This window comes from Abramis brama (genome assembly GCF_963993115.1).
Source record: "Abramis brama genome assembly, chromosome: 14".
Taxonomy (NCBI): Eukaryota; Metazoa; Chordata; class Actinopteri; order Cypriniformes; family Leuciscidae; genus Abramis; species Abramis brama.
Window position 1 is genome coordinate 9,979,952 of NC_139976.1, and position 22,722 is coordinate 10,002,673.

Genomic DNA, 22,722 nt, shown 5'->3' on the forward strand with positions numbered 1-22,722 from the left:
GCTGTCTAATCAATTAATCACATCTAACAAAGGTTTTTGTTTATATAATATAGGTGTGTATATATATATATATATATATATATATATATATACACACACTTTATATATATGTGTGTGTACACTGAGACATGTTTGTTGAGCATCAAATCAGAATATTAGAATGATTTCTGAAGAATCATGTGACACTGAAGACTGGAGTTATGATGCTGAAAATTCAGCTTTGACTTCACAGGAATAATTTTAATTTTATATAGACAACCGTTATTTTAAATTGTAATGACTGTTTTTACTGTATTTTTGATCAAATAAATGCAACTTTGGTGAGCACAATTGTGCATAAAAGCATTAGGGACATCAGATGAAAAGGTGAAGTTATATTTTAGTAAGAGATTACGAAGATAAACTTTTTTCTTTGGAATAGCGTGCACTGATGAATTGTTCTCAGTATTAACATGTATTTAAGTGCTGTATGTCTATGGTGTACTTCTAGTCATAAACTGTGATTCATCATAATTTAAATATTAGAGGTTTGCTGTCATTGTGTTTGTGAATATCCACTGCCTTCCCTATAATCGCACAAAACCTTTTGCACTTAATATTTTCCCAAAGTTTTTGCTATGCTTACATGTCAGTCACGGTGTGTATTCCGGTACATGTTGTTTCAATATTTTAGAGCTTATTCATACAAAACGATATCTGATGTTTACATCCTATTAAAGCATTTATTATCATTGTTACTGCTTCTGTATCTTGTGCGACTCAAAGGTTAAAGATCATTCTGCATGCAAGAAAGAAACCGTCACAGTAGGAGATTTTAACCAGATCCCCATCTGTATCAGGCCTCTTAGTATGTCCCCAATGTATCTGTTACTTAGCAACACAGCTCTTAATTTAGAACTTTCTTTAATCCACATAATAGGTCAAGCTTGTTTTCACTGGGGAGAAAAGATGTGATCAGAGCACTAGTCTCATCTGGTTGTAATAAATGGGACATAATAAATATACTTTTCTCTTGTGAACTGAATCATTAAAACATGGCTTGCATTGATTAGATGCCCAGCCTCGGGCTATCTTTCTATAGGTTACTACCCAGCAACCGATTAATCTCTGTTGTTCTACCTTGCTGTTCAAGCGGCAGCAAAAAAACAAAGCCTAAAGAAGTCATATTGTGTTCTGAATGTCTTCTGTAGTAGTCACATTTTGTTAACGGAGTTTAACGTGCTGTTTAAAAAAAAAAAGAAAGAAGAAGAAGCCAAAACTGTTAATGCTGATTACAGCCAACATATTTTAATGTTCCCACCCCCAACATGATCAACGTCTGTGGCATACTGCGTTTATTGCTTTTTTGCCAGTAATACGTGGGAGTGAGAAAAGCTTTTCTCCCGTGCGCTCAAGCTTTGTGTCGCTGTCACTGTAGATTAAACGCACACAATGCAGGTTGGTTTCTCAGCTGCTGCAGTACTGAGGGGGAAACACTTCTGGGTCATTCCGTGTCAACTCAACCAGAGGTCCCCGGCTCAAAATGAAAAAACTATGAAATATCAAAATATGAAATATCATGGATGTATATTTACTGAGTAGCCTAATTAACTATTTTTTAAAGCCATTAGATATGTTCTATGCAATTGTGTTGATTAAAAAAACACACACACAAAAAAAAACACGGCTACATTTCTAGTTTAAACATAATTTGTTCTTCAAATATTCCTTAAAAAAAAAAAAAAAAAATCAGCTGTATGCAAAGTCACCCACATTTGGTTTTTGACCACTGAAAATGTGTACAATTTACTCACGGAGCCGCGTTAAGATCTCCATATCTCTGGGATTGAACCATCGAGGTCCTTTAAAATGAAGATACCAAAAGGAAAGTTCGATAAGAACCAGAATCTAAAAGGATATTAAGATATCGTTAAGACTTCTTGAGTTACAGGCGTGCAAACTTGAGGCAAAAAACACAGGAAGTGCTTTTTGCCATTTTTGAACTGTCCACCGTTGGCATTGCCATTTAATGAAACAAAGATTGCTAAAGTCAGCAGATTTAACTAATAGACCTACCAATTTCTGTGTAAAAATAAAATAATGATGTTTCCATCTTTCTAAAGTAATTTTTACACCCCTGTAATTTGACTCCAAATCTTAGGGTGAAAATTGTCATTTTGACGAATTTTCAAAATAGTGGATTACTATTAAATAAACATCTGTGACTGTGACATTTAATATTTTGTCTTCCATCACTATTTATATTTGTCTTTCTACAGAAAAATATGAACAAAATCAAATATTTGGTTGATTTGACACAGAATGACCCTTCTGACCTAATATTCAGATTAATAATCAACCAATAAGGCTTTTTTATTGTTCATTCTAAAATTATTACATTTCGTCCTCCACAAAATCAGAAATATGTTTTTACAGCTAGCAATAGTATGATTTCCTGTACTTCCTGATCCAAAATTTCTGTTCTGTGTAACATCTGCCAGTTGTCAGCATTGTAAGGCCTACAAAATCATTCAATTGATTTAAAAAAATAATAATAATTCACATTTCACACACATTTATTTGTATAGCGCTTCATGGTTCCATGAAGATCCTTTAGCATCCAAGGAAACTTTTTATTGCACTAAATAGTAGAAAATGGTTCTTATAAAAATGTAAGCCTACAATAAGAAAAAATATATATATTTTAAGAACTTTTCACTTGATTCAATTTCGATTCATTTTACTAAATATCAGGTACAGTGTAGGGCCTACATGTTAATTAACATGTTAAGGAAACAAATCTCTCTCAACTAATGCTGTAAACATGCATACCTGTCAGCTCGTATTATTAAAGATTAAAATTAACAACTCATTCCTACAATATTGATATAATGCAGTTTTATAACAATGTTATACTATTTTTGTAACACTTTAATTTAGGGTCCAATTATCACTATTAACTAGTTACGTATTAGCATGCATATTATTAGGAAATTGGCTGTTTATTAGTACTTATAAAATACATAATAATGCTTTATTCTGCATGACCATATTCTACATCCCTTAAGCCAAACTTAACAGCTACCTTACCAACTATTAATAAGCAGTAATTAGGAGTTTACTGAGGCTAAAGTCATAGTTAATAGTGAGAATTGGACCCTAATCTAAAGTGTGACCATATTTTTTTTAATGATATGAGTAAAAATATAATAAATATGTAATATAGTGCATATATTTAGCAAAATGTTCCTCTCTTGAGTTAATTTTCCTAACATGCTATATAATCATTGGCTTTACGAAAGCTGTTTTATTGACGTCTTCCTGCTTTTGAAACACTCATTAAACAATTACATGAGACATAATACATTTCATTAAGATGTACTGAATCTTTTAACATACTTTCTTTTGTTCATTCATGTTTATTTGGTGCTATAACTAGTAATAAACAGGAAGACAGATCTGTCCAGTCTGTTTTGCCACGCTAAACTTAGAAATAAACGTCGAATATGCACTATAAACGCGATATTTCAAAAGTAGGCTTTTATTAAGCTTATAAAGGAGTGGAAAAATTACTCACCCTCTGCTTCTAAACATTTTAGGTAAAAAAAAAAAACCCAATGGAAACAGTTGGATGGCATATTATAAAGAATTTAATTGTTATATAAACTTTATCAAGCCAAAAATGATCAAACAGAAAAGTATGATTTTAACAGTCTAGTAACAGTTCACTGCTTAAAACATCTAAATTATCATAGTACTGTTGAATTTGTGCTGATTTTCATGCTGTGGCAGAGGAAGTTCACAGCTCACCCAACAGGTCAGCACATAAATCAGGGAATAAATACAAAGCAAATTGCTTATTTTGTCCGTTGGCCCACTGGCTCGATGCTGGGGGGTCGATTTGTAAAGGGGTGCCACTGGCCCTGGATACTGGGACTGTCTGTGTGGAAGGGTTTTCGAATGCGGATGATGTCCAGTCCTGACTGGTTGGACATCTTGGTTATAAGTTCGGCAATCTGCTGAGATGTTTTGTTGGTGACCATCTCCTCCTTCACATTACCGTTCACTGCATAGATCAAATCAAAACAGTGAGCACACTGGTATTTAATATATATCTGACAACTTCAAATTATAAACATTTAGTCATTACTGCAAGAAACAACAGGTGTACCTGTAAGCCAGCAGAGCAGATTAAAACATTTTGATAAAATATCAGGAAAGGTCATACTTACAATATTCCGCTACTATTTTAGGAATTCTGCAGGACTGAGGGGAGATGTAAACCACAGTTCCTGGGTTATTCTTGGCAAAGTCCACCACACCTTCCTCAATGAAATCTCTGGAGGAATATATATCATTAGAATTAAATGATTTACAATAAACGACACAAATAATTCACAATGTCAAATGATCTCACTGAAACGTGCTACTCAAATTAAATTACCCCACAAATATTTGCAATGTGAACTGTATTACATATACTACACCACAGCAAAATAATAATAAACAATTCTTAATACAAATTTAAAAATAATTAATAAATAAAATTTCATATATTAAAATAAATATTCATATTTTACTATCATAAAGCCCTAGACAATTTAGATTTTACTTCTTGAAAATTATGATTTTATATAATCTATTATGTTATATTATCTCGGATACACAAACAACACTAAAAAATACAAATAATCAGATATTCACTCTCCATACAGAGTGATCATTCTATGGGTAGTTTATGTACAATGTTATTATACATGATCAGCACAGTTGATGTAAACCCACCTGACTCCTAAAGAGCCCTGTCCTTTCTTTGAGAAGACCAGAGAGATTCGCTTTAGCTGACAAACATAGCGGCCCACTCCATTGTGAAGAACGCTCTGTAAAAAACGACTCGGTGTTCCTCGAGCAGTCATGTCCACCTCTTCAGAGATGCAACATTCAGTTCAACTTACTACTTGATTGTTGTCAGAATTGGTTTGAATAATATCACGCACGTTGAATTATTAGATTTAGAGGACAGCCGTCAGAAGACATGTGTAATGTCACGTACGTTACAAATTGTCGTCCGGGTGGAAATAGAAGCTGCGCATCAGAAGTGATTGAAATACAGTTTTGTAACAAACAGAAAGTTCCCAATAACTTTATTACAGGGAATTTAACCATGATAGCTTACTTATTTTCTAAATTTATGTTTATTACGATTTAAAGCTACACAGTCTAATTCGCTTTGTCTTAACACACTACGACAAGAGTTTCATGTTTCACACGGAAGTATTTTGGAGCTCGGACCTCGTGTTCAGTGGGACATGCATACACATGATGCAGTTTGGCGCGCTTCATACAGTTTAGTAAGTTTATATCAAATATTTACGGTATATGCATTTCTTACACATATTTCCCGCCAACGTTTCTCTTCACTAGCTTCATTACTTTTATAGATACACGTATATAATAAATTGTTGAGTAATACGTTAGGGGTCATGCATATACTGTATACAGTTATTTTTGGTGACGCTTTATAATAACTTTAATTAATAAATCCGTTGCAAGCATTATAATAGTTCATGTGCATTCATATATGAAAATATATTTTCATGACATTTGCAACTATTTTAATGCACATCTACTAATGACCTGTTATACATGAATGGATTAATGATTGTTAATGTTATGATTGATATGTTATTGCTATTATGGAGTACATATTCATGATCTCATCTAAATGTCTTAATGTACTGGAATTCACAGTTTTAATATTGAAATTATTTTATCACAATATCACAGGAAAGTTGGTTTTTTCTTGTTCGGTTTCAGCCACATTTTTTAACTGCATATTGTAATTGAGCAAATTGTCTATAATCAATGCAGGTCTGATGTTCTGAATTAACAGCAAATGTGGAGGAGCAGGTTTCTCAAGGGGGCAGGCTGTCTCTTGCAGGGGATGGGCTGTAATCCCTGTAAATCCTCTCATCTTTCTCTCTGGAGATATCTATCTTTTTGCCAGCCCTGCCTCAATCCAGTCCTGCAGCACTCTTTTAGGGCGCCAACCTTATATTGTTTTGCAAACCGGTTAAGACCCGCTGTTGCCTTATATTTCTGCAGAACGTTAAGAAAAGATGCAAAGTCTATAATCGATTTCCCTGTCCAGCCCCTCACAGTGACTGATATCAAACAGTATCTTCGTTCTAAAGATATCCCTTTCCATGATGGCTACAGCTGCTTACATGCTCCTAGTATTTTTCTGGAACCGGCCCCTGAGGGATCTGGAAGAGAAAACTACTCTCTGTTTATCGATAAAACCACCGGACAGTTTCTGTGTAAAGAGACTTTAGTGGAGGGGAGCTGGGAGGACCTCCAGGATTGTATTGAGGTGATGTTGAATGAGGGTCAGAAGTCCATCAGCCCTAATGTGCTGCTGGGTTTTCCTGAGAGCTTGGAGGAGCAAGAAGAAATAGAGATGGAGATGAAGGAGGTGCAACGAATTTGGAGCAGCTCCGTGCCATTTTCCGACCTCCTGGAAGAGGAAGTGCAGCTTGTTAAAGCCATGTTCCAGATCGGTAAACTCACCAATGCCACACTGAAGAAATTTGGGGTACGGTTCTTCAAACCCACTAAGAGTCTGGTGTTCCCCTGGTTTAGTGGACGTGACTCGGGCCTCCGGGGTGTTAAATTGCTTTCTGCTGCCGTGAAAGATGATGGACGGGTGGTCTACACTGAAGCCACAGTACCAAAAGTCTCCAGCTACCACAACCTCTTCGGCCTGCCTTTGATGGGACGGAAAGACGGTGAGGTTGTGCTCACGGGACGTGAGGTGGACAGCATGGCAGTGAGTCAGGCTACCGGTCTTCCGTCTTTGGCCTTGCCTCGGGGTGTAAGCTGTCTGCCCCCGATCCTCCTGCCCTATCTGGAGCAATTCAAGAAAGTCACACTGTGGCTTGGGGGAGATATGCGCTCCTGGGAAGCCTCAAAAATATTCTCCAGGAAACTTGGACTGAAACGCTGCTCTCTGATCCGGCCAGGGGAGTTTCAGCCGTGCCCCAGTGAGGCTTTGGCCCAGGGCAGGAACTTGGTGCGAATTGTCAAGGCTTCCATCCCTGCTGCCCACAAGTCCATTGTGTCCTTCAAACAGCTACGGGAGGATGTGTACGGGGAACTGGCTAATGTGGAGCAGGTGGCTGGGATACAGTGGTCTCGATTCCTTGAGCTTAATCGAATCCTTAAAGGTCATCGCAAGGGGGAGCTGACGGTTTTTACAGGTAAAGTCAACACAGGATTGCTATGTTTTGCTTAATTGCACTCTAACCATTTTTCTTCAAAGGTTTTTATTATTTATTAAATAATATAAATGTAAAATACTAATATTTATAATTATATATATATATATATTTAATATAAATATAAAAATAAACAAAGTATAAATATGTGCATAAATATTATATAAACAATAAATATTTTGGGTATATTTGTATATGAAGGTCCCACGGGCAGTGGAAAGACCACCTTCATCAGCGAGTGCGCCCTAGATCTGTGCATGCAGGGTGTCAACACATTATGGGGCAGCTTTGAAATCAACAATGTGCGCCTGGCCAAAATTATGCTGACCCAGTTTGCCAAGCAAAGGCTGGAGGAGAACCTGGACCAATATGACATGTGGGCCGATAAGTTTGAGGATCTGCCTCTCTACTTTATGACCTTCCATGGACAGCAGAACATCAAGTAAATCATTGCCATTCTTTTTATTAAAATTGAATACATAGTTTGTTTGTATTGCAAGTCATGGATTTGTAATGTAGGCTCTTACGTAGATTTTTATATTTTCCTTTTGCAGATGACCAGCTTCTTCTCATGATATTTAAATATGAAATGCCATTTTTATGTCTGTACAGGACTGTCTTGGATACCATGCAGCATGCCGTTTACCTGTATGACATCAGTCATGTGATCATTGACAACCTGCAGTTTATGATGGGCCAAGAGAACCTGTCTCTGGACAAGTGAGGCAACAATTTTAATATGCTATTTATTCAGAGTTCCCATGGTCCTGAAAAAAATGGAAATATAGAGGAATTTCAAAAGTGTGATTACCATGGAAAAATCATGGAAATTAATGGAATCTTAAAGGCACAATATGTAACTTTTTTGCTTTAAAAATAGCAAAAATCACTATATCTATGTTATATATATTTTTTTAGTTGTGTACTTACATTATCCCGACTGTTTCCAACAACTTTCAAACCAGAAGAAATTTGTAATTTAATTCGAAGACACGTCCCGTTTCTTTATTTCCGTTTTGTCGTCGTCAATGGCGTCATATCCGCGTTGTCCCTGGTTTCCGCTCGTGCTGCCATGGCAACCAGAGCTATGAACCAGAGCCGTCTGATAGTAACCAAAGCGACAGACGTGGACAACTGTGTAGTTCGCAATGTCTATTTGCACGCTGTTGTTGTTTCGTTCAAACAGTATGGACCATGGCAAGCAGACTTTGGATAAAAAAGGAGAACTAACACGAGAATCAATATCAGCGCGGTGTTTTCGAGATGCCTAGAGCTCCCATAGACAGTATATAAACGAGAGCTCCACGTCCGAGACTTCGACCACTCCTACATGTACTTTATTAAACAGGTGAGCACATTTACATAAAACTAATCAATGTTATATAGTTCAACAATGATAAAATGTCAGAATATGATCTGTATGTTATTCTAATGTTGATCTAGTTTACTGCTAGTCTCATACAGACAAACTAACACATAAATTTCAAGACATTCAAATGCAGTTTAGTGTGATAGTGTAATGTTAGACCAAGTGAAACAGCGCTGCGTTACCTCACAAGTTTAATTTGTCTAATAAACTGACCTGTGAGTTGTAATGCTGCACTTGCGTGTATACACGTTCGGTAGAATGAAATGTCCTTATTCCTTTTATATCCGCGGGACTCGCGTCGCGTGTGGAGCTGATAGCAGTCTCTTAGCAATCCCGAACTGCTTTATATCACAGTCATGATAAAAACATCGATGTATTCAGTCATCCATAAACTTTATTAGATCGGTCGGCTTGACGTTGACGACAAGATCCATAATTCTTAGCAAATGTTGCGTCATCAATCTACGCCTTTGTTATTGTAAAGAGGTTAGCGACCCCTAGTGGCGAAAAATTCCATACTGTCCGTTTAAATAGTCATGGAAATTCTATAGTGCTCATTGCTTAGTTATCAAGTGTTTCTTCAGCTTGAATTTTTTCTTTCTGAGTCAGACTTCTATAAAATATATATATTTTAAAAATCCTTACCAATTAATCAAATAATTACAATTGTCCCAAACGTGTGAGAAACTTAATTAATATATACTTATAATTAATAAATGGATTACTAATGATAATGTATTCTTAAAAAAAATTTTCTCAGATTTGCAGTACAAGACCACATAATTGGAGCATTCAGGAAGTTTGCCACAAACAGCTGCTGTCACGTGACTTTAATTATCCACCCTCGGAAAGAAGAGGATGATAAAGAACTGCAGACAGCATCCATCTTTGGCACAGCCAAGGTTGGTATATAAAGGCCATCTCTGCATGTTTATTCCTCTGCAACTTCAGTTGAGCTGTAAACTTGGTATCCAGATTTTAGATAGATAATTCTTTATTGTCATTGTACTATTTACATACACCGAAATTTTACATGCTTAGTTTCCATGTATAATACATTTGTATGTAGTTAGCTCACTTAAAGGGATAGTTCACCCAAAAATTAAAATTAGCCCATGATTTACTCACCCTCAAGTTATCCTAGGTGTATATGAAATTCTTCTTTCAGACGAATACAATCGGAATTATATAAAAAAATGTCCTGGCTCTTCCAAGCTTTATAATGGCAGTGAATGGCTGTATATTCCTGTATAGTCAATCAAAGTGCATCCATCCATGATAAAAATGCTTCACATGGCTCTGGGGGTTAATAAAGGCCTTCTGTAGAGAACCGATGTGTTCGTGTAATGAAAAATGTCCATATTTAAAACTTTATCGACTAAAATAACTAGCTTCCGGCAGACGGCCATACGCATCGATTTACGGCGAAAGAGTAACCCTTGACCTTGACGCACAACGTAATGACGAACGCGGGAGTGCAGAGGATAGAGTAAAACAAAACACCAGCCACGAATTAGAAGTCTAAAATGAGAATTTTTAAAGAGAAATGTCGGTGGAGCTTGAGTTTGTTGCCCAGCTGTTTGTTTGAACCGCGAGAGGCATCAAAGCTTACGCTACTCCTACATCCTACGTCATACATGCGCCACGGGTTACTCTTTTGGCGTAAGCCGACTTGTGTACGGCCGTCTGCTAGTTATTTTAATCGATAAAGGTTTAAATATGGATATTTTTCTTACACTAACACATCGCTTCACTTCAGAAGGCCTTTATTAACCCCCAGAGCCGTGTGAAGCACTTTTATCATGGATGGATGCACTTTGATGGACTATACAGGAATATACAGCCATTCACTGCCATTATAAAGCTTGGAAGAGCCAGGACATTTTTTAATATAACTCTGAATGTCATATACACCTAGGATGACTTGAGGGTGAGTAAATCATGAGCTTATTTTCGTTTTTGGGTGAACTATCCCTTTAAGGACTTGTTTAGTAATATTTTACCAGAAAAGGTTTTTGTATTTTTATCATATGTAAATGTAAAACATCTTTTATAATCTTAACTACTGTACTTTTATTTTTGTTTGTTTTTTATTTTTATTGTATTTATGCAACCCTTGTATTTTTTGCCATGAAGATAGCCTCAGATGCTGATATGGCATTAAAACCTATAGTATAGCCTAATAAAATCTACCAGGTCTAATGTATAGTTTTCCTCATATCAGGCCAGTCAGGAGGCAGATAACGTGCTCATCCTTCAGGAGAAGAAGTTGGTGACGTGTCCTGGCCGAAGGTCCCTTCAGGTGGCCAAGAACCGCTTTGATGGGGACGTGGGGATCTTTCCCTTAGAATTTAATAAAGCCTCGCTTACCTTCACTGCTCCTGTGAAAGGAAAGCAGAAACTTCGTAAGGTGACAGTGGACAAGAATAACAGCACAGAGGAAACAGAGGAGATTGAGCTCAAAGAAACAAGTGAGAAACCTGTCAAGTCTGCAAAAGCCAAGACCAAGACAGTTAAGGGCTCAGCAGCAGGAAAGGGTTCAACGAAGGGTTCCACAGATGGAGAACGAAAAAATCAGTAGCTCAGAGAAATCATTGTTTGCATGAATTCAAATAAAATGTGTAATACATGAAAATGTAATGTTACGATGTTAACACACTTCATTGTTTGTTTATAGAGGTGGTTCTGGATGGATAGTTTGTATTTTTAGACCCCCTTAAATTTTATGCAATGTTTTATATACAGTGATGTTTTATATGCACCAAAATGAAACAAATTATTTTTGTTTAAAAATTGTTAATTAGGGGGGTTAAAAAAGCAAAAAAGCACTTAAAATATGAGACAAGACCCATAAAGCTGCATTTGTAGGGATCCAGCCATACATTTCATTAATGTAAATCCATTTTATGTAATGCGATATATTTCTGTTTCATTGTCACACATAAGCTATTTAAAGAAGGCTGTGAAAACTGTAAATAAAGTGTTTTGTAGACAGTTCTGAAAGTTGAATCTTTATAAATCAGTGGTGGTTTAAAATGAGGATAAGTCCTCATAATTTAAAAATAAAAAATCAAATATAAATGTATGTCCCTGTTACAATTAATTTTTCTGCTTAACTAAACATTAGATAAAGACAAGTACAATTCTATTTTGTATTTTAACACTATGCAATGTTCTATCAATTAAAAACAAGAATACATTTCATCAAGTTAGTGTTTTTACGCATTTTTACATTTATTCCAAAATAATGACTTAATTCAATTTAAACAATATTATTTGTGAACTAGAGTTCAGCTTTTCTTTTTAATAGTCAACTTATTTTTTTTAGCAGTCTTCAAGCTTGTACACATGAAGATGCACCTTTAATTTCCCCAAGCTGATTGCTCACTAAAAAACCCCGGTCACTGTGATTTTGCCAAGTAAGACATGATCCTGAATCAACATATTTTGTATTTTGTTGATCCTGGAATAACATTCCTGTCCTAAAATTTTGTCCTTACCCCTAAACCTAACCCTACCCATAACTTTTCCCTAAAATCAGAGGGAAATGATAGGTCAATAACACTGATGTTGAAGGCAACTCACCCTGGTTCTAAGCCTAAACTTGTCATAAACTGTAAACTTGTCCCTCAAATTTGATTGGAAAGTTGTTCCAGGATCAACAAAGATGTTGATCCAGGAACATGTGGTACTTGGTGAAATCACGTTCACCAAAAAACCCCACAGTCATTATGTTTTCAGGCCATTTCAAGTTTGATTTTGACGTGACAAAGCGGTGATATCTAAATGGCTGAGTTGTTTACTTAATTTTTAATTAGTCTTCCCATTAATGCCATCTATGGGTAGGCTACTGATCAATACTCAAATCGTGACATCCTCATAAACTGAGCTTTGCAGTCTGTAGTACCGGATACAGAATTGATTAGTTCATGTTTTGAGTCTATCGACTTCGGATTCGAGTCATTCGTTCATCATGTGATAGAAGAACGAAAGACTCAGAAGAATCAGACCAGAAGACTCGAGATGTGAGCTAATCATTTCTCTTTCCGGTACCGACAGCATAGCCTCTATGGGACTGACAGGAAGAACGAAAGACTCGAGAGATTGGCTGCGTCCGAAATCGAATACTTCCCTACTATATAGTATGCGAAAAACAGTACGCGAGCAGAGTATGTCCGAAATCATAGAATTCGAAAAACAGTAGGCGAGAAGTACCCGGATGACCTACTACTTCCGGCGAGATTCTGAAGTGCGCATACGATGGACACTTTACTATCCCATGATGCCACGGGAGAGGAGTTGTCGTCGTTATATTTAAAAATGGCGGATAACGGAGACGCGGCTGTTTTCAACAGGGGGGCAGGGTTTCATAAAATATTGAAGCTTCCCCGGGCGCCGCCATTGATTAGCAGACCCCCACCTGCTGTTAGCATTCCATTGACTCCCATTCATTTTGGCGTCACTTTGACAGCGAATAACTTTACATCTGAGGCGTTTAAAGACTCCATTTGTCCATTATTTATTTCTAAAGAAACACGAAAATGTATAAAAGGCTCCATTACCTTGTATCTTACGTTATGGCCCCGTAGAAGCAGTTTTTGTAAAAATAGGCTAACAATTGCGTCATAACCACGCGACTCTCTGTCGCACAGTAGAGAGACTACCGTATAGACAGGAGGAGAAGCTTGCGGGCAATCGGGGGGACGTGGAGGCAAAATGACAAAATAATTAATCAGAATACTTACAAAAAGTTGCTCCTGCTCCTAGCTCATGGACAGCTCCTACTCGCACTCTCCGTCTCTGCAAGTTTCGGAAGGGAATGATTCAGATTTCTCTTGGCACAGCTACTAGAAGACAGACGGGTTGCTCACGTCACATCTACGTCGTCAAGCTCAGTTTGAGTCTGCGCAGTACCCTCGACCATCAGGAAGTGAGTGCTTCTAATTGACTTCACTTTTCTCCGTTGAATCCAATGGGGTCGCTGTGTCCATTTCTTTTACTGTCTATGGATCCACTGCGAGAAGACTGTCCGTCTTGCCCATAGACAGTATATAAACTGGACACAGCGACCCCATAGGTTTCAACGGAGAAAAGTGAAGCAAATTAGAAGCACTCACTTCCTGATGGTCGAGGGTACTGCGCAGACTCAAACTGAGCTTGACGACGTGGATGTGACGTGAGCAACCTGTCTGACAGTTGTAAGTCTTCTAGTAGCTGTGCCAAGAGAAATCTGAATCATTCCCTTCCGAATCTTGCATAGACGGAGAGTGCGAGTAGGAGCTGTCCATGAGCTAGGAGCAGGAGCAACTTTATGACTCTCTATGGGCTTCTCCCTTGACTTTATGCCTCCACGTCCCCCCGATTGACTGCGTGCTTCTCCTCCTGTCTATACGTAATTTCCAGAGAGTCGCGTGGTTATGACGCAATTGTTAGCCTACTTTTACAAAAACTGCTTCTACAGGGCCATAACGTAAGATACAAGGTAATGGAGCCTTTTATACATTTTCGTGTTTCTTTAGAAATAAATAATGGACAAATGGAGTCTTTAAACGCCTCAGATGTAAAGTTATTCGCTGTCAAAGTGACGCCAAAATGAATGGGAGTCAATGGAATGCTAACAGCAGGTGATGGCTTGTTAGCCAATGGCGGCCCCCGGGGGTGGTACGCTATTTGAGAGCTCGATTACCCCCTTGGTCTTGCCTGCACTTTTTTCACTCCTCCCCTCACTGCAGCCGCCTACTCTCGCATACATTTCAGGCGAGGCAAGGCGCATCTCAAACAAGCCTAATGCGGTCTTTAAAACGCATGCGCCATATCGAGCTGACAGCGCATGCGTCGTATCTGCGCTAAGTAATGACGTCACGCGTCTTCAAAACGCAAATTTGAAATAATACTTTAATAAAATGATAAAGTATTAAAATAACTAAAGTAATACTGAAAGCAGCAAAAAGGTGTAGAGTGCATATCCATAGTTTTAACTATGCCTGATCTAAGGTAAACTTATAAGGAACTACAGAGTATATATTGTGTAATATATGTATAGGCCTAGTATTTTAAAAGTTCTGTTGCACTTCACTGTGTAAATTACAAACTTACTGTAAACATTAATGGCACCTTATATATTTATTATTTTAATAATTCCTCTGTAATAGTTCTTGTTTATTTTTGTGCATTATATAGGCTATTATAAAACATTTATGCCAATAAAGTAGTTTGAAGTTAAACCAACTACATACAGTACATTGTCAATCTCTGTATCCCATATTATGAAAAAAACTCAAAAAACCAAACTCATACCAGTGATAACTTTTATTTCAAAACAAAAATAATTTTGTAAAACAGATATGTACACACATACAGATAATCACATATATCAACCGTGCACATACACACACATACACACACACACACTCGTAAGCGTACGCACACACTCGTACGCACACACGCACTTGTACGCGCACGCACACACTCGTACGCCCGCACGCACTCGTACGTACACTCACACGCAATCTACTCAGCCTGAAATTCCCCTCCATCATTGGAAAAACAATCAACCGAGCAATAACCCTCAACCTCCTTCTTGGAATAAAATCCGCGCAGGACTCCCCCTTCTGCCATCTCCTACATACCCAGGTGGGCAGTCCTTGTACATTTCAGTGCAGTGCAAGCACTGAGTCAATGAGTAGGGTACCCGGAACTCTTGCCTATATTGTCTGGAAAATGCACTCCAGTTCACAACACCTAATTTAGATAAAATACAGAACAAACAATATTGAATCATTTTGAAGAAAGGCATTAACATAGTACAGAGTCATACAAGGAATTTCTTTTATATATATATATATATATATATATATATATATATATATATATATATATATATATTAAACATATTATAGGAAAATGTTAGACAAGATATGCTTGAGTGTTATTGGCTTTGTCTGTAAAGTACCTAAGAGACTTACTTTGTTTATGAACAACATAAGCTAGTTAAAAAAAAGTTTGTCAACACAAACTTTCATTTGGCTTGAGAAAGCCTATCCTAAAAGTTTGAAATAGTTTTAAAAGTTTGAAGTTTGAAGGTTTTCAGTTTGAAGATCAAAGTAGTTTTTAAGCTGAAAGCTTTGAAGGCAATAGTCTATCAGACTCAGACAGATGGATAGACATGACAGATAGGTAGGTAGAGATAGACAGGCAGACATAGATAGATGGATAGATTGCACAGACAGACAGACAGAAATAGATGGACGGACAGACAGACTTTCTCAAGTACCTTTTACAGTACTCACAACTTAGATTTAAAGAACTTGCTGTCCAGCCATACAAAGTGGGCCCCTTCTCTGAATTTGGGCTTGCTGACAACATCCCTGAGAACCTTGCACGTCAGTTAAAGTCTCCAGAAAGCCACATCGCCGTCGTCAGTGACAACTCCCATCAATATCCGCCAGAGGATGTCAGGTGGCATCTGTCCAAAGTAGCCAACAGTCAGTCCAAAATGTAACTTAACATACTTTACAAAAGGGTAACTGATAGATTGACAGGAGTTTATACTGCGCTTACCTTGGTCAAAGAATCAACAGGCAGGGGGTATCTATAGTTAAAACTCTTATTTATTTTAAACTGCTAAATTTAAGCATTTGGTAATTGAAGCTTCAATGAACAGTACGTATAGTATGACAGCACATCAAAAATTAGAGTGCAAGTTCAAAATGTGGATTAAAAAAAGGAAGAAAACAAACAAACCTCAAGGGGAAATTCTCCAAAAGCAGCAGACACCACCACCTCCTGATGCAAGGCATGTCAGGCTAAGTTAAAAATAAATACTCAGTTAGTTTACTTTTAATAATATGGGGGGTTTCCATTGCATATTTCACTTACCTCTGTAAAATCAAAGGCCCCTGCTGTCACAAAGCTCAGTGAATACTGAAATGATAAACATTACAAATACATTTGCTCAGATACATATACTGGATAAACACCTAGTAAGCAACTAAGCTTTGATATTGTCGTGGAAGGCCCTGTTAATGTCGCCATGTATATATATGGCCTACAATGCTTTTGGGAAACGCTGCCCAATATATTTATAAATATATTTGTGTGATATGGTGAGTAAAGTTACACGATCTTATTTTTACACCACTTCATTTTAACTTCACACTAAACGCCACTTCAGAATTAAAAACTGTAAATAAAATTAGAGTAGCTTGCCTGTACTCACCATGCAGCGATGAACAGCGGACATGAAAACGCTAGTTATGTATGTAACTGTGGTTCTGTGAAATCCGGATGACCGCCAGAGGCAGTGCAAAGCACTAGTGGATAATTGCTGCGCCAGCTAGATAGATCGAGAAGAATATAACAACAAAGTCATGTCATGACGCAGACCGAGACGCGAGGATATAAACCACAGCGACTCGGTGCCCAGCCTTAGAATGCTTTCTCGCGCATTCTGAGTGACGGTCATCCTGAATTCACAGAACCACAGTTACATATGTAACTAGCGTTCTGTTTCATTCCTACTGACCGCCAGAGGCAGTGCAAAGCACTAGTGGATGACGCACATCAACACAGTCATGAGGAATGCCACCCACCTGCAACATCATGGTTGCTCCAGAAGGACTGCAGAGCTCACATCATGGGAAGCAGCCACATTAACCTTGTAGAACCGTGCGAAGGTACATGGAGAAGACCAGGTAGCAGCTTCGCAGACATCCGCCAAGGAAACTCCCCGTAAAGTGGCCCAAGACGAAGACACGGCCCTAGTGGAGTGACAAGTAACACCCACTGGTAAGGGTTGATGAGATTTATTATACGCCAACTGATTCACAAATTGTGGTAACAAAACTTTAGGGAGAAAGGCTGGATTAGGCCGAAGAATGACCCCAGTGTAAACACAATTCACTCACTGACAAGGCATGAAGTTCACCAACACGTTTAGTGGAAGCAACGGCCAACAAAAAAGACACTTTTAAGGACAACCACTTAATATCTGCAACAGCTAACGGCTCAAATGGTGGTGTACAAAGGGACTCTAGAACAAGCGGTAAGTCCCACACAGGAAAAGGAGTAGAACGAACAGGCTTTAAACGCCTCGCTCCCTTCAGAAAACTACAAACAAGGTTATGAGACCCAAGGGAAGCACCAGCAACCGGGTCATGATAAGCAGATATGGCAGCAACATAAACTTTTAAAGTGGAGGCCGCCCTGTTGTCATCAAATAGATGCTGCAAGAAACTCAAAACTGTCAGCACAGTACAGTGAACTGGGTCAATTCCTTGATCCCCGCACCAAGAAGAAAATATCCTTCAATGAGCAGCATAAAGCTGTCGTGTCGAAGGAGCCCTAGCGTTGCCGATAGTGTTCACTACTGCTGGTTCACAATCCATTAACTGTGATCTGGACCCAAGGGCCAAACCCAGAGCTGAAGACAAGCTGGATCTGGGTGCCAAACACGGCCGTGCATCTGAGAAAGAAGATCCCGTCTGGTGGGAAGCTGCCATGGTTCGCCTTGTAAAAGATTTAGAAGGAGAGGAAACCATAGCCTGGATGACCATCGAGGTGCCACTAAAAGCACCCTGTGCTTGTACAGGAATATACTGTCACGGTAAATCTTAAGAAAACGAGAAAAAAATTCAAGTGCAGAGGAATGGTTTATTAAACAAAAGAACAAAGTAAAACAAACACCCACGAGGGGGAAAACCCAACTAAATACAAAACGACAACTTCAAAAACAAACATACCAGAAGGGTCACGGGAGAACAGGAGACGTGTACAAGACAACGATCCGACACAGACTGCAAACACAAAGGAACTTATAAAAGGGACAAATCAGGCAGGTAATGAGGAACAACAGGTGGGGCAAATGAAACCAATAATAGATAACAAGGAGGGTGGGGTCAAAACAATGACAGGAACACAAACACCACATGTGCTACACGAGACAGGACAGGCATGTGACATATACGATGTAATGTTTCCCACAGAAGTGGAAATGGAGGGAACGCATACAACAGGCAACTCGGCCACTCGTGGGCTAATGCATCCTGTCCCAATGGGCTGGATGTCTCGGCTCTCGCGAACCACCAGCGGCAATGAGAGGTCATTTCCGATGCAAACAGGTCGACCTCTGCCTTGCCAAACCGTTGCCAAATCAACTGTACTACATCCGGGTGAAGTCTCCATTCCCCCGGGAGCAGCAGATCCCTGGACAGAGCATCCGCCACTTGATTGTCCAATCCCGGGAGATGAACTGCCCTTAATGAGGCCAGCCGGCCCTGAGACCATATGAGGATCTTGCAAGTTAACAGTAAAGACGCAAGAGACCTGGTGCCGCCCTGATGATTCAAATGAAAGACCGCCGACGTGTTGTCGGACCGGACAAGCACATGATGACCCATCAGGTTTGGTAAGAAGTGTTGTAGAGCTAAGTACACTGCCTTCAACTCCAGGACGTTGATATGTTCTAAGGCCTCCCTGGGTGACCAGTGACCACCAATTCCCCTCTGGTTCCACGTTGCCCCCCATCCTTTTAGTGAAGCATCAGTCGTGATCACTTCCTGACGGGAGGACACCACCCCTAGAGGCACACCGGCTTTCAGAAATGTTACCTTTTTCCAGGGTTTCAATGCACGGACACAGGCAGGCGAAACGACAACCATGCAATGGCGATGTCTCGCTGAATCTAGCCCTAAGCTGTTGCTCCACCTCTGAAGAGGCCTGAGGTGAAGCAAGCCCAAGGGGATCACGGATGTTGCAGCGGCTAACATCCCCATTAGTTGCAGAAGGACACCATAAGGAAGTTTTGTCCCCTGACCGAAACGAGTCAGTAACTGACAAATATTGTCTGTTCGTGCGTGAGACAATGTGGCAGACATTGTGATTGAATTGAGTGTTATTCCTATGAAGGTTATGGTCTGTTCTGGGACCAGATGACTCTTTGTGTCATTCACAGTAAGGCCCAACCTCTGGATATGCTCCAGCACAATCCTGGTGTTGTGTAACGCATGTCGTCTTGTTGGGGCACAGAGCAGCCAATCGTCTAAGTAGGGCAGAATCCTCATGCCCTTGGACCAAAGAGGAGTCAGGGCCGCACTCATGCATCTTGTGAAAACACGAGGAGCCAGAGATAGACCGAATGGTAGAACTCTGAACTGATAGGCTTGATTCTGAAAGCTGAATCTTAGGAACTTCCTGTGGTGGGGAGCAACGGGAACATGGAAGTAAGCGTCCTTCAAGTCCACACTCACAAACCAGTCTCCTTTCGTCACAGATCGAAGAACGTCGACTGTGCGTAACATTCGGAAAGGAAGAGACTTTAAGAACACGTTTAGGCATCTCAGGTCCAGAACTGGACGAAAACCGCCATCTTTCTTTGGAACAAGGAAGTACGTGGAGTAAAACCCGTCCCTCTGACTGAGGGGAAGAACTTTTTCTATGGCTCCTTTCAGTATCAGTGAATGAATTTCTAAGGAAAGGGCCATTGAACTGGTTACATCTTTGATAACTGTCGGAAAGATTCCTGAAAACTTGGGAGGCCGGCGTCGGAATTGCAGAGTGTATCCCTTGCTCAAAGTCGCCAGAACCCAGGGGTCGGACACTGAATTTTCCCAGTAATGTAGATGCTGCACAGTGAAACGACCGACCGCCGGCCCCATAGCTTCAGGGTTTTTGGCCTCTGCCTTTAGGACCTGTGGGGAGGCGCTGACGTGGTCTCCCCTGCTGGTGACGGTGAAAAGGGCGGCGTCCCTGGGCCTCCTCAGCCCCTCTATGCCGCTGTGGAGCCTGAAGCTGAGAAACGTTCTGCTGTCGCACTCGATGCTCCGAGCTCGAATAGCGTGGGTGAGCCGGAGTCAGAGGCATTCTAAAAGGTGGTGCTCGTGGAACCTGAGTCAGTTGTCGTGTGGCTTCTGACAACTTCATTCTCTTCTCCAATACCTCAGAAACATTTGGGCCAAAAAGATGTCCTGGTACAATTGGCAGTTCTCTCAGTGTCTTCTTACAATCTTCAGGTAACCTTGCCTGAGCAAGCCATACCTGATGCCGGGCTGTTAGAAGGGTCACTGAAAGTGTCCCAAGTTCCCGAGTCACATGACCCATAGTTAACAGAGCCGTCTGTAAGAACTGAGATGCAGAAGCGTCAACGCTCGCTGACTCTAATGTGTTATTGCAGGCAAGAAGCAGCTGGCAGATAGTATTCTCAGCTCGAGTTATATAGGCTACCGACTCGTATGCCTTTTTCAAGAAAGTGTCAGTACGTCCACATTGTACATTGCCTCTTAGTGATACCACCAAAGCTGCAACCGGCTGTTCAATTTCAGGCGCCCGTCCTACCCCAATGGAGTCAGCCTCAGCCATTGCTGCAAGAGTGCGGGCTGTCTTTGACCTCCTTCTAGGCACATTGGGACTGGTAAGTGCACTGGAGAATTGTGTCACAAAATCCTTACACGGTGGCATTGTGAACACATTACTATCAGCAGCTTGTCTGAAGAACACATTGGTTTGAATGGGTTGGACAGGTGATTTGTCAAGACCCAAACGAGCCACCACAAACAATGTTTTTTCTAACCTATATGCTACAGGTGGTTCAAGCGGTGGGTCTGTACATTCATCGGGCGCAGGCCCATCTGCTCCAGACGATGTGTTATCTGTTCTGCAGATGGGCCTGCGCCCGATGAATGTACAGACCCACCGCTTGAACCACCTGTAGCATATAGGTTAGAAAAAACATTGTTTGGGAGGGTGGGTTGTATGGCAGGTTCCACCGATTCTCCATCAAGAAAATGAGAATTAGACACGCTCATGGAGAGAGCGTCAAAATCTATAGCATGTGGGGGTTGGAAATCACTCAGTATGTGGGGCCGACACTGGGGGTTGTAGAGACTGAAGAAGACGTTTCATCTCCATCATTTCTGAAGAGAGAGAAGCTACAGTCTTCGATAACAAGTGTTCTGAAGTGTCTTTCTGTAGGACAGATTTCTTCTTGCTAGGCGGAGCGCCAGCAGCTAACTCAGCAAGGCGAAGCTGTCTCTCTGACATCGGTAGCATACTACAATGCAAACACGGATCAGTCAGGGCCTCCTTCAGATGTTGAGCGCCTAAACATGATGGGCATCGATCGTGTCCGTCGTCGGGAAGAAGCGTATTCGGACACAATCTGCAACTTGAAACGGAGATGAGAGAGCTATGATCCATGACTCCGTCAATAACACGTCCTCGGTTAGCACCGTAGGCAATTAAAACTGTTATAGCACCCACTGAGCAATTCGAAAAAAATCTTCGGATAGAACCGAAAATTCTATAACATGAAACGCTCTCACAAGTAGTATAGTCAAGTCTGCCTTCGGATAGAACCGCGAGGCATTCAATGACTAGCACTACGGCGAGTATGCAATGAATCTAAGATATGATAATATAAATATATAAAACCGATATAACGTTATAGGTTTGCGGTGAACGCAACCTACGCGCGGTCGAAACCAGCCACCGGATAGTACCGTGAAGCAGAGTATCGCCGACGCAACAACAAATAATCGTATGCACTCACGTAATGAAGAAAAATAATCCAAGATATCCGTCCTGATGATAGTGTAGAGCGCGCTGTCACAGCTTGGGAGGGCGAATCCTCGCAACTCAGGTAAGCTGCACGGGACAGCGTGAAAACAAACGACCTATCAAAAGCAAGAAAGCGAAAGAGGCTGGGCACCGAGTCGCTGTGGTTTATATCCTCGCGTCTCGTGCTGCGTTCCAGTCCAAAATGATCATGCCCTTCACTTGCTAACTTCCCTCCGTCTCGTTCACTCGGATGTACGTCATTGCGAATGCCCACTACTGGCGGAAACTGCAATGGGCTGAATTGGAACGTCCTAAGCCCTTGATCACTTGGAATCAGATGTAGTTGATTTATTATTTACATTTGTTTTCCCTTTAAGAATTTGTTTAATGCAGCATCCAAATGTATATATGGTGTTTGGGTTGTTTTCAATAAAAAAAAAATGTAATTAATATATCATAGAGTTGTTTGTTGTGGTGGTGATTAGACGAGATATGTGGTGACGTCACACTCGTACTGCATTGTGGGACATATAGGTGCCTGAAGTG

General features: G+C 40.1%; 2 protein-coding genes and 1 long non-coding RNA gene across 4 annotated transcripts in view; 2 read left to right on the forward strand and 1 right to left on the reverse strand.

Moving 5' to 3' along the window:
* Positions 1–3,606: 3,606 nt before the first annotated feature.
* On the reverse strand, positions 3,607–5,050 carry mrpl43 (mitochondrial ribosomal protein L43). The gene is made up of 3 exons (XM_084135762.1): positions 4,765–5,050; positions 4,212–4,318; positions 3,607–4,045 (listed from the first exon to the last, which is right to left on the reverse strand). Exons 1-3 carry the CDS (start codon positions 4,893–4,895, stop codon positions 3,837–3,839), a joined length of 447 nt encoding a protein of 148 aa, XP_083991888.1. The 5' UTR covers positions 4,896–5,050; the 3' UTR covers positions 3,607–3,836.
* A 190-nt stretch (positions 5,051–5,240) lies between these two features.
* twnk (twinkle mtDNA helicase) lies at positions 5,241–11,619 on the forward strand. Of its 2 annotated transcripts, XR_014609053.1 has the most exons (7): positions 5,246–5,330; positions 5,851–7,238; positions 7,458–7,698; positions 7,869–7,976; positions 8,443–8,604; positions 9,386–9,527; positions 10,850–11,619. XR_014609053.1 is itself a non-coding variant. In XM_084135761.1 (6 exons), the coding sequence occupies exons 2-6, from the start codon at positions 5,876–5,878 to the stop codon at positions 11,204–11,206; spliced, it is 2,211 nt and encodes a 736-aa protein (XP_083991887.1). In that variant the 5' UTR covers positions 5,241–5,330; positions 5,851–5,875; the 3' UTR covers positions 11,207–11,619. The 2 variants fall into 2 exon arrangements, 1 of the variants encoding a protein (XP_083991887.1); XM_084135761.1 differs by lacking the exon at positions 8,443–8,604 and having other exon boundaries at positions 5,241–5,330.
* Positions 11,620–14,560: 2,941 nt separating this feature from the next.
* LOC311096362 overlaps positions 14,561–22,722 on the forward strand; it is a 253,553-nt gene continuing 245,391 nt past the window's right edge. The window contains exons 1-2 of the long non-coding RNA XR_014609005.1: positions 14,561–15,114; positions 15,376–15,428. This is a non-coding gene — a long non-coding RNA (uncharacterized lncRNA). The remainder of the gene's footprint in view (positions 15,115–15,375; positions 15,429–22,722) is intronic.